Source organism: Amblyomma mixtum, chromosome 5 (genome assembly GCF_055824585.1).
Source record: "Amblyomma mixtum isolate Tamu chromosome 5, ASM5582458v1, whole genome shotgun sequence".
NCBI classification, from domain to species: Eukaryota; Metazoa; Arthropoda; class Arachnida; order Ixodida; family Ixodidae; genus Amblyomma; species Amblyomma mixtum.
In genome coordinates, this window is record NC_143016.1 from 160331288 (window position 1) to 160343730 (window position 12443).

Consider the following 12443-nt stretch of genomic DNA (forward strand, 5'->3'; position numbering starts at 1 on the left):
CCTTTTATTTCTCTTATCATCTTTAAGAAAATGTTGTATGCTAACTGAAGAACACCTGTAGAGCAAGCCGGAAGTGCACACATATTCTTCTCTGCGGGACTGCCCTTAAGAAACAATAATATTGTTACGGGGGTGGATTTATTTACAAGATGAGTGGGAGAATGAGTTAAAGCAGGAAATGCCCACCGTCAGGCTAACCCCAGCCCGAGTCCTCATGCTTCAACTTCGATCTTCTCTGCCCTGCTCACAGCGCCGCGGCACGCAGCGTAATCGCCGTAACAATACCAAAGAGTCTGAAGAAAAAAGAAAATTGTTTTCCTTTTCAACCTTGGCATCACACTGAAGCTATGAAGTGCGGTGTAAATACTTTATGGTGAAGGCAGTCAGCTATGGAAGGAGCTCTTGTTGCGGCCATAATAAGAGGGAGACTGCTTACTTTAATAATCGCGATGCTGAAATTTAAAAGGACACACTTGTTCATTCGGAGCAGGTCAGAATAAAATGCTTTATTCACGTCGTTCAAAGAACTATGCACTAGACGCATAGAGTTGTTGAAGAGTGAAGTCCACTTCCAAGCAGGAAATAAATTCTTTGAAAGGAATATGCATAATATGCAAATTTTCCTCGCCTGCATTTGCAGTTACTTGTTATGAATAGAAGGCAAAAATAGACGTATTATGCTTTTCCAAGAACAGCATTCTCCAGGCTTTGTAAAGGAAACTCAAGCAACAGGGAAACGACCACAGACGCGGAGTAGACAGTCAAGACGTGTCCTGAGAACATGTAAACCTGAAAAAGAGCGTTCAATAACTCAAGCTTCTTACTGAATCTTTTGATCAAAGGGTGGTACCAAAACTTTCAATTCTAGAATACATATATTACAAAGCTCCAGAGACAACACGTTGTTGCTGATTAGTCAGTTTTCCACCTATTTATTCGGACAAAGGGGAGGAAGTTTGCGGTATTTAAATAAGAAGGAAGATAAATCACCATTTTGTAATTTTCAGTGTGAATGGCTGCAGTTTTCCTAGGTTTCTAATATTTTTCTCCTGTTCGTTTTAGCTGGAATTATGCGGGACGAGTGCACTAGGATAGCACTTTTCGCCCTTGCAGGAAAAAATGCGTTTACTTCCTTTGGGTGCACATCTGTAAATATGATTTTTTCACCGAATAGATTTCTTACAACCTGCTGCTGGCGAGAGGCATCGATGTAATAGGCTCCCTACTGACTTCCAGAATAAAGCTGAAAATAAAGAACGTAACCCAGCCGTTCGAATTTTTTTAAGACTAAATATACAACGCTGTTATTTAGCGCGTTGTTACGGCATGCTAAAGCACATCCTTGTTAAAAGGAAATTACTATAAGGCGACACGTTTTTTTTTTTAAAGAAGGTACCCATGGTTCCTTAAAAGTGTCAACTTCCTGACGTCTTTCGTAATAGGGCATCATGACTGCTTTTAGCACTGTCACTTTTGTATTTCTATTAAGGTTATGAAACATGACCACAGAATCTATTTAGTCACTTGCCTAAGCTCGCTCTGAAGTCGAGAGCAAGGGACGTCTTCGTGGAAGAACAGGACGTAGCTACCAGTGGCGAAAGAGGCGTACAAGTACTTGTTGTTAATACTGTAGCCCTTCAATGTTTTTTCATTGAAGGACTGTGATGGTAGAGAGGACAATACCGATAGGAGGGGATCCTTTGAAGACTGATACCATAAAGGCTATTTTACGCATAAATAATGAAAACAAGCCACCCGCAGCCATTATGACGCTTTTTGGATCAAAACGACAAAAATATTTAACACCAATGATCAGTTTAACAGGAAACAGGGAAAGAAACGGCAAAAGACGGAAGCACTGTACCACTTCCAAAACCACGCTGAAATAGTGTACTTAATAGCGCGGGATACTGGTATTGCAACAGAGTACACGACCACATACATTAAATGGACAGAACTCTAGGAAAACTGCAGTATGTCAAGAGTAACTGTGTGTCATTATAAGAGTGTTTAAAGATACGGAGATCGGTGGTGCACGCTCGAAAGTAAGCACAAATTATTCGAAAAAAATGTACAAGTGTTATTACATTCTGAATTAAATTTTGTGCGGACTGCCTGCATTAAGCAGGCGAAGCTTTCGAAATCCCGAGATTTCGGCCTGACAAATGTGTTATTGAGGCGTCCGTCCCCTTGTACCGCAAAGAGTCGGAATTTTTTGGTTTGTCGAGATGATTACCGCTTCTTGTATTTGTGATGATGTTGAAGGAAAAAGGAGCCGGTGCAATAAATCAATTGTTAGTCGGCACTCCTCCCTTGGGCTTCTTTCTTGCCCCCTCCTTTTTGCGTACTTATTTATTGTTGTTATAAAATATCAGGAGTAGAAATTATTATTTTTCTTTGTGTAAAAGCCGAATGGTACTGCGGCAAGTATACTTACGATCATGTAAGATGACCCGTCGAAGAGCTCTTCTTGGGAGGCAGCGAACATGTACATTACTATGGGGTGTAGATGGTACGTCGTGAATGTGAGCCTGCTTAACGGCACAAGAGCGTTTGCTGACAAGACTCTGGTGACGAGACCTGCGAGCACACAAAAGGTACCACCCTTTATCATTTCTAAAAAGAACAGTACACATAGAGGCAGGGATTTATCTCCTTTTGTAAACACTGGAAAAGTACATTAGGTCGATTATTTTTCTTAGTGGTTCTAGTAAATTTGACAGTAACTCCTAGCCGTTGTGAATGGCTCAATAGGCGCAATATTAGGTGCAAGTACAATGTTTAGTACACTCTGTTCCACAGTAAACACCAAACAATGGAGCCCTTTTTGTATGTACCAAGGTGGAATCGGTTCTGTACACCTAATTCAACTCTGTGCTATGCAAGGAAAGCTAAGAAAATCTATTGCCCTTCTTCCCCTACGTGGCCGAAACTCGCAGACCAATTTACGTACACCTACCACCGTGCAAATTGCAGTCGATCCTCAGTATCTGACTTTCTCGGCATGATATGGATGATTACTATTATGTTGTAGTTCAGATGCTGGCCGTAAGGGCTCTGGGCTTAGTAAATGGTTTGAAGCAGCACTGTATTAATCTTGGACGTTAAAAAGCACCGTGTCAAATCTCACGGTACAGATAGGGCAGAGAAGATAAAGGAGGAGCAGGAGCGAAAGCTTAGTGTGCTAGCCGTTGTTTCAGCTAGAGATTGTCTTCGTCCGAGACGGAGACATATGCTCTTCTCGAAACATTAGCTTGTAGACGTGGCCTGAGCAGAACTGAATAAGTCAGAGGACTGCTTGACACTTCAGAACCACTGAACTTTCTTTGTTCACACGCAACGGCTACGCCACCTTACCAACTAGCTACTGCTATGCTCCCTATTCACTGCTTCTACTAGCACAATTAATACTACAAGGCAGCACTTCATCGAATCAATGAGGCCGGTACTACGGCAAGTGCGACTGCTCTTTTATATAAAGTAGCTGGCTAATGCAGCAAGCAGCGGCAGCACTGTTTTGTTTTTTAGTGTGTACAATTAAAGACGTTTAAAATCAACAACAAATCAAAACCTTGGCGACGCGTGCAGGCTTACATGTTACTGATTTTTTCTATTATTGCTAACTGCACCTATGGGCAGCCATGGCAGAAATGATTAAAAAGACAGAAGACGAAAAATTTTAAAAATACTCAAGGAGGCCAATGTAATAGAAATACTTTCCCATCAAAGCAGCAAAAGAAACAGGGCGAATGAAATATGTACTACCCAAGTACATGCCAAGAGCAATATTATTCCAAACAAAAATCGAAAGGTGCGGGCAAAAAGCGAGGTCGTGCAGAATGTGGAGTGCCTCGGCGTTGTTTTAAACGAGTGGCCCAACTGGGACATGCATATTGAGAACATCTACACAAAAATGAACAAAATTAATGGCGCCTTACGTAGTCAGAGCAACACACTTACGTCAAGAGTGAAAATATTAAGTTACAAGGCATTTATTTATACTGCCACACATAACTTATTGGCTGATGGTCTGGAGGGCAACAACCAAACAGAATGAAATGGAAATCCTACTGACTCAAAAACGAGCACTTATATTACTAGCAAATGTGTCATGGTGTACTCATACGGGCCCCTACTTTGTAGGGTTCAATATCATGAAAATTCCGCCGTTATTATTATACGAATTAATTTCTGTGTATAAATATGCTGTTTCAGCTTAGAATAAATTAACTTTATCAGCTTTCAACCTCACTCGTTCTATTTCAGCTTACAACTATTTCAGCTTACAGTAGTACATACATCAAGTGCAAATTACATAGAATTACGTTATCGCGCAAGTATTTTCGCACTTGCGTTATTGCGATGTGTCAGACTCCTTCAAGAACACGCTAAGTGAAAGGTGCACCATCGTGAACGGTGTGCCACGAAGTCTACACTCTAAACAGAAAAGAGAGAAACAGGAGTAAGCTGTCGTCTAGCGCATTACCTTTCATAGATGGCAGTGCGCTAGACGACAGCTTACTCCCTGTACACTCATATATAGGTGTATTCACGTTTAGAGTGCAGCGTCCCCATTGATGAGTGAATTTCGCAACTTTTATACCGCCTAATCAGCTGGTTAGTTATTATGATGTTGCCGAACAGTAGTAAGGCTCGAACATCTGCTGCTGAACACAGAGTCAGTTATCACGTTCCATAACAGCGTTAGAGTTCAGCGGCTACCAATCAAATCGTGTTATGAATAGTTTCAACGTGATTCAGTGCATTAAAAATGCATACATTAAAAGTACGGGCAGAGCACGCAATTAAATGGTCACAACAATCGTAACCTATGGATATCGTCCTTGCGCAATACACTTTTACCTTATTTTCTTCCACACAGACAGCTGGAATCGCATACGGAAACAACGATAACGCATTCTTTAAAGAACGACTGGGGCAGGAATCCTTCCGATTGGTGTTGTCTGTAAAAATTCTCTATCTGGCTCTTTCTCGTTATGTTGACGTTTGTGCGGCCGCCAATGGCGCATTTATCGGCGAGGCAGTGCAGTTGCAAAATCATCCCGCAAGTCGATTCGACCTCTTAACGTCCTCAGAAAAAAAAAAAAAAAAAGGAAGGGTTCCCACCGTTTCGCAGTAATGGCCTCAATGATCCGCTCAAATGTTCGGTGTCGACGCATCTTACTTACGGAATTGGCCGGTTATGTCAACAACTGTATTTCGTTGTTTATTCTTTTCTAGCTTCTAAAAGCAGCGCGTTTGGTGGTAGTAGCCTTACTGCGATTACAACGCGATACCCTATCGATTTCATATAATTTATATTTGCAGTCAGCTTTCTTTATCAGCGACACGCGCCCAAGCAGTATGTCAATCACTGCAACAAGATTCCAAGCATCCTTCCTTCCTATAGCGATAAATGCACGGTAATAATGCGCTGCAAAAGGCAAATTTACATCACAAAAATTCGATGTCTAAAATTTAATGGCGGGCTTGGTCGAAACAACCAGTATACTGATTAAAGAAATATCAAACCTCCGTAACCGGCAACTGATGAGAACACAATCCATGCAAGCCCGACGGCCCACAGAGTCCGTACATAGGCAGAGAAAATGGCGGACACAGCAGCAGCTGCAACCGTCCCCTCCGCTCCGCTAGGCCCCACGAAGTAGACGGACCCAATCAGCAGCAAGGCGCACAAGATCCAGCCCAGGCACACATAACACTGCGTAGATAGGGATTTTTATCACCCTAATGTTGAAGTGATTTTTTTCCAGTCCAAAAACGACGTGCAGAAAAGGCAGAACTGGACAGGACCATAGCAGAACTAGCAGGAGAAATTTTTATTGAGCCCAGACGGCTCAGTAAGAGTCACGCGCGCCTGAAGCCACCAACACAGGTAATCTACACACAGCCATTCAAAAATCAGATCCCTTAGATGTCAGCACTAGAGAAAGATAATTGATACAAGGATCGCCATGTTTCGCTGTGTGGAAACCCTGAAAGATTTCGCGTCCATTTCATCCTTTTCTTTGGCCTCGATTGGAAGCATCCGCAATATATAGAGAACATTTCATGGGACATCTGTAAGTATGCTATGCAAGATTGCCGTCCTCACCGATGCTAGTTTTTGTTCGGCGCATGCGCCACGCTCAATCACGCCTCACCAGTACGCTCTATGTAAAATTTTCGAAAGGCCAGCAGAATCTCAAAGATCATTTAACTTCCGAATTTCGCAAATGTATTTCTTTGCTTGGTAGTGCAGCGCTCGCTCCTTTCGTCTCGGGTAGTTAGTTCGCAAAGAACTAAATGTTTATCAGCAGCAGAAAAAAGAACATCAACATCAAGGCATTTTCTGAGCTTTTGTTCATGAATTTCCGCAAGTGGTCTAAAGTCAGTTCTTCAAACACCTGCTCTGCGGCGGAGCTTGCTTTAATTGGCTTTTTCAAAACTCTGAAGAGATGTTTGTCCTTCGGTGCTGCGGCTTTTTTTGTTAAACCACCCCGTGCTCGAGCTCTATCCCCACACATATGTGGTACACTGAATACTATCAGCAAAATAATTGCATTTTGTTATTTTTTTGCATCAATGTACCAAACACATCATTAGCACTCAGCACTGATGTGGAAATTTAATTCATGATTCAAGGGCTTCCTTAGTGATTTTTCTTTCCATCCTGTCTCTACCGCAAAGGATTAGGTGGAAGCAACTCCGAAAGCGAAGGTGGCACTTGAAGGCACCTTAATATTTCTGGCTGAAGGAAACGAGCATAACAATGAAGTGGTGAAAGCTTCTAGCGCGTAGTACATCTCACCGCCGCTATTAGCATGGCTGATAGGGTCATCTACTGCGCACTGCCTTTGTCTTTACCGCAACTTTATAGTGCCGAAGGCCAGTCATTGCGCTTCTTTTCGCGACCAAAGAGGAGTGCCGTATTGCCACTAATTCGCATTTTGTGTTTGCCGCCGCAATAGCGCCCGTTTAACCAGACTGGTGCATAGCTCCTCAGCGTGCAAAAAAGGCAATAAGAAAGAAACGACGTGCTACACATCTAGGGCCATTATTCGTACTTTGCAAATAAAGTGTCACACAGCTACATGCAGACTTATCGCCCAGTTCTGCTGCCCCCCGGTTGCTTCCGCGTGGCACGCTCTCCCTACTCACCTCGTTACACTACGAAGTCCCGCTTCGACGAAAGGCTACAATCTGACGCCTAAAACAAGCCGCCGGTAAAAGGCAGATGCAATGAGACACCGGCTTCAACCTAATCCGCTACAGTAACTTTGTTCTTAATTACTTTTTATCTCGAGTGGTATCCTTTTACAACCATTCACGCTCCCTTCCTGTCTTTCCTAAACTTTACCAAAGTAACGATTCTGCAAACATTTATATCTCACCAAGAATTATTTGTTTGGATTTGTCCTGCAGTCCGATCTAATGCGGCTTTACCATTTGGTGCTCTTGCAAAAACATAGGCGGAAATATCACCAACACTACCGGTACTTTACTAATATAACTGTTTTTATAGCGCTGTTTTCAACTAGCAATAGTCGCTCCTCAGTCGAGACTTCATGAGATACGACACTGCCTCTGCGCAACCTTCCTCACAAAGGAAAGCGGTGAAAGCGCTCCTGAGATTATGAAAGGAATCGGGGTTGTATTCCCGTCTATAATCTTTAAGTTTTTAGTGCCCGCCCTACGTCCTCTTGTCATAGTGGTCGATGGACAAATTGTAGATCGAGGCATAATAAATGAATAAGAAAATGGGCCTCTCCCGTCCCAGTACTGTATCGCGGGTCGATGGACACTCGGAAAACTCATTTTATTGCCGCTCTTTTTCATTTTTTCCCCTTTGTTCCCCTCCCCAAGAGTAGGGTAGCCTACGGGGCATCGCCTGGTTAACCTCCCTGCCTTTTCGTCCATTTCTCTCTCTCTCTCTCTTATAGAGCTGTTACTACTACCACCTGCAACTAGACGACGTAGCCAATAATCGCATTCCGCACCTCTGCCAAAACATCACTTATTTAAAGGCGCACGTGGGGGGATGGAGGGTAATGGGCAGAAACAAAGTTACTACTATTATTCCTGCGCATTAATGTGGTGCAGATGTATGTCAGCTCACTGTGGAATAAACAGGCTCGTTTCTTTCGCACAGAATTTCGCAGGTGTTTAAAAGAGGCACAAAATCACATGGACATACCTTCTTTATTATGATCGGCTCCTTACGACGGACGAGTACAAAGCCAAGCAAGATGCCCACCAAAAATGGCCCGATGCGAAAATAGGGCCTTATGTACACATCGACAGTGTATTCTGGTCGCTCCGGTAGAATACTGCAAAACCGAGAGGTGAAGCTGAGCAAATACACGTACGGCGCCACTGAAAGTCATAAAAAATGTGAGGTGTGAAAAATATTGTTTCTTTTCTTTTGTTTTTATTATTGGATATTTGTTGAGAATCTGATGTACATAAGGTGAAATTCTACACGTGTTTTTTATTTGTCGCGAGTGAATCTTTCCATTATCTTCACCAAATAAAGTGCATCTTAGGAAATTCCAGCGCGTGCTGTTGAAACCGAGCTTCTTTTTTTCTAATAAACGTCTTTGAGTTCGTTCAGCCCATGGTGATTACAACGCTCCGATTAGCAAATTCAAATAGAAGAAATTTCTATGTGATCTTCCATTATCTTGACTTTGCTGATAAATCTTTTGTTTACCGAAAACGAAAAGCTGCCCTGATTGACTGAGAAATTGTGCCTTCACTACAAAAAATGATACTCACGCAACTTGTTACACATAAGATTATCCTAAGAGTTGTAGCTCTCAAGAAAATGCAACGTAGTGAAGTGTGAAAAATGCAAACGCCCCCGATCACGTTCCCCTAGCAGGAATTCTTGTCTCCATTCGGGATTCATTAATTTCCATGGTGGTCACCTTACACGAACACCAGGATATTCTGCACCTGCCGAGAAAAGCTCAGAACGTGGTTGGAAAGTAAATTTCAGCCCCACCTTTTTCGCCACGCACTCCTGAATATTTGTGCCTACATCGCTTTGCCCTGTGTGGGTAGAGCTGTCACTAGGGTTTTGGGTTACGCGCTTTCCTGCGTCAGCCATTGAGTTTTAGTGTAACTCTACCGGTTTATTATTTCTAGCATGAGGAGTAAACACCAACCATGGCCACCTCAATGAGCGACGATGATGTGGCGATCAACTGGCAGTGTCTTTCCTCCTCAGAGTAACGGAGTTTCCTCCTCAGAGAGTCCTTTCCTCCTCAGAGTTCGAATCCTCAGCACGATGATGGGGGCACAATGCTCACTTTCTACTCGCCTTCTAGCTGCCACCGCGGCAGCGTCCTCTACAGCGCTCAAATGCCGAGCACGAAGACATCGGACTGAATCTCTACTTTGTACTCGCCTTCATGCTGCCTCCTGGCAGCGCCTCCTACAGCTTTTAACTTTTCAGCACGACGACGCGATGAAAAGAAAGGTCGAGCCAGGACTCGACCCGCTGCCCTGGGTCGTAAAGCGGGTCGCTGCCCCTCGACTACTGAGGGACGTTCATTCAGAGCAATAGTTAATGGCTTTATGCGATCAACTTATACAGCATAGTTAGTAGCCCTATCGCGTTAAACTGTTAAGGTCACTTAAGCGTCCCAAGAACTTAAGCATCGCAAATGTCCCAAGGTCACCAGATTAACGCCAGGCCACTGAGCCAGAGCGGCAGGTCATATTCGTTATTGTGATAACAGCGATGTGGATTTTCATACGTTGCTTTCGCATCAATTGGAACGCAGAGTACGGACGGGAAAACAGCGCGGGATGAAGAAATACCTTAATAATATATTTCCTAGCTTCTGAGCTGGAAAATTCATCTGCGTGCAATTCATTAGGGCCGAAGAAGGGTGAGGTAGCACGAAGATCAAATGAAAAACGAGTGTTGTAGGACACTGGTACATTTTGAAACTTATTCATAACTTAGGGAGACCCCATGCATAATAAAAAAGACAGGAAATTGTGCGTAGCTCGAAAGGCCCCACAGTTTTTTTTACAAGTGCTTACGCCGCACGGAACTCCGCGTCGTGGATTCCCACATAGATCGCCGTGGCCGTAGTTGATGCACCGAGTAGTGCGGTAGTTATGGCAATTCCTGCTCGTGGCCACCTGAAAGAAACGCATTTAGAGGTCATGACTACGCTTAATATTTGCCGTTCAAGGTGAGACGCTTGCCCTTCATTGGCTGTATATCTGAAATCATTAAGAAAGGTATCAGATTTAGAAGGGGCATGGCAGTGTACAAGCGGTCTGCAGAAACGTGGTCTCAACCACCGAAGCAAATATCGTGTTTAACATGTGCCGTTTTTTTGGCGTCAGTAGCGGCAACAATGAGATATCAAAATGTTCTTGACTGCCAAAAAAACAAAAAGAGAAAACTGCGAAGCGCTTTGCCTATCGCGTAAGGAGTGTGATGCCGATAGCATGGCAGTGCCTTTCACATCAGTCAAGCACCTCCTTTCTCACACCATACCGCAGCATGAGCCTCAGCCCCCAAAATGACAGGCGCCTACAGGACAGATGAAATCAAATTAAGCCATTTTATTTATCAGAGTGGGCACAGGAAACGCTTAATGGTTCGCTGAACTAAAAGTTGTAATTATTAATTTGACGTTGATCAAAGAATTTTACTGAGCCATTGTACAAGTGGTTTTCGATATCAAGAAACAACAGAAAAATTTGGCACTCAAAAAATAATAAGAAATGCAGACGTCCACTACAAAAGATAGTTCTTTCATTCTGTTGTATAATATACAGCGCGATAATCCTTCAGATTGCGTTGTGAGAGGGGTATTTACTTGCGTGTCACATACAATACAGCATGCAGTTGTGTGCAGTTTTGTCACTCTAAGAAATTTCCTAATTCCAGCTCCAGGAAATAAATTTCCTGCGCTCGAGTGATCGTACCTGCTTTTTCGCATTCAGAATATTGCGTGCCCTTAATGATTAGTTACTTCTCATAAGTAAAGCGGTGATAGAACACCAGCAGATTTAATGGTGGAATGGAAAGTGAGCGGCTGTATCCATTCGGCAGGTGGTGTCAGCGGCGGCGCTAGTATTCTTAGTGAGGACGACGAAATTGAAGATCTCCTGTGGTTGTAGGCATAAATAGCTCCTCATCATCACCAAATAGCGCAGGAGACAAGAGAGACACATACATTGCGTCTGTAACAATATAAATGATCTACAGCCGAAGAAAGAAAGCAATAATCAAGGTGCTCATGAAATGAAAAGTACTTGAGTCCGGAAAGCAGCATATACAATGCGAGGAAGTGTTCAGAGGGATGAAAAAGACACTACATTTGTCAAAAATAGCGACGGAATGTGCATGGTTGCTGCACAGTAAGGATAAATATAATCGAAGGCAAACACCAGTAGCATATCATTGAGTAGCATGTCAGCGAATATTCACGCCGGTTAAAATCTTTTTCATGAAAGCGCTTTCTCTCCGTCTCCCTCTGTATCGTTTTTATTAATCGTTCCTACAAGGATGAAACTTTACCTAAATGTAGGAACGGTTCATAAAAACGAGTACTAACTGACACAGCCGCTATCCGCAAAGTGAGAACGGTGTTGTCACTGGCATGTAGGTAGAATCAGTATGAGATGAGCACTGCTAAAACTCATGGGCACAATGCAGTATATGAATTTACTTTCATTGCGATGAGAAGGGGCCTACTAGGTTCTTTTCTGACGCACGTAATAATTGTACCTACCGGTATAACGCATACAATATTGGCGGAGATATTGCATAGAACTGGAAATCGACAGCTGAATACCAGGTTTCGCTGAAGCACTGAAAGACAGTAAGAAAATATTGGAATCAATATCTGTGCTGCTAGGTTTCTTGGGAAAGTATGTACTAACTTTTCCAATTTGCAATAAAAATGAGTCATTACGCAATACAAAAGGTTAAATATCTATCCGAAGACAAGCACACCGTTCCATCGCTGTCCTCGTGAGCACGTATTTTAGGTGCTCCTGGATTTAAGGGCTACCTCAAGCAAAAGCTCTTGTTGGATGAAATGTTCGAGACCGCGAGGCGTTTACTGTTTAACAGCGTATTTGTCACATCCAATTGTTTGTTACCACAACACTGAAATTAAATATCAGGGTTGTGCAAACAGTCGAAATTTTTGAACAGCAAACCAAGTATTCTGCTGTTCCGTTCGTTGAGCAAATCAAATAGTGCTATCCTAATATTTTTTTTTTTCAAAGCAAATCGAATCAGCTCTCGAGTTTCGTCTAGTTTTCGAATAACTGGTACTATGTTCGACCAGTGTACGGCGTAATTTTTTTCCGAAGACTTTTCCAAAACAAGGCTCATGCCGGTACTGCACAGCATGCTGGGGCGATTTCTTCGAGCGCGAAGGCTTCAGGGTAGCTCAGCGGTC

The 12443-nt window shown here is 43.0% G+C and overlaps 1 protein-coding gene and 1 non-coding gene across 4 annotated transcripts in view; both read right to left on the reverse strand.

Annotated features, from left to right (window-relative positions):
• Positions 1 to 502: 502 nt before the first annotated feature.
• LOC149344304 (nose resistant to fluoxetine protein 6-like) overlaps positions 503 to 12443 on the reverse strand; it is a 79623-nt gene continuing 67682 nt past the window's right edge. Inside the window, exons 11-16 of one of the 3 annotated variants that reach the window (XM_089546236.1) lie at positions 11766 to 11845; positions 10057 to 10158; positions 8198 to 8330; positions 5533 to 5722; positions 2438 to 2580; positions 503 to 789 (exon numbers count right to left, since the gene is read on the reverse strand). In XM_089546236.1, the coding sequence (XP_089402362.1) occupies positions 676 to 789; positions 2438 to 2580; positions 5533 to 5722; positions 8198 to 8330; positions 10057 to 10158; positions 11766 to 11845 (762 nt within the window). In that variant the 3' untranslated portion in view covers positions 503 to 675. The remainder of the gene's footprint in view (positions 790 to 2437; positions 2581 to 5532; positions 5723 to 8197; positions 8331 to 10056; positions 10159 to 11765; positions 11846 to 12443) is intronic. The other 2 variants (XR_016283196.1, XM_089546237.1) reach the window with 2 other exon arrangements.
• Positions 7454 to 7599, reverse strand: LOC149344305 (U4 spliceosomal RNA). The gene has a single exon (XR_016283363.1). It is a non-coding gene; the product is annotated as a U4 spliceosomal RNA (small nuclear RNA).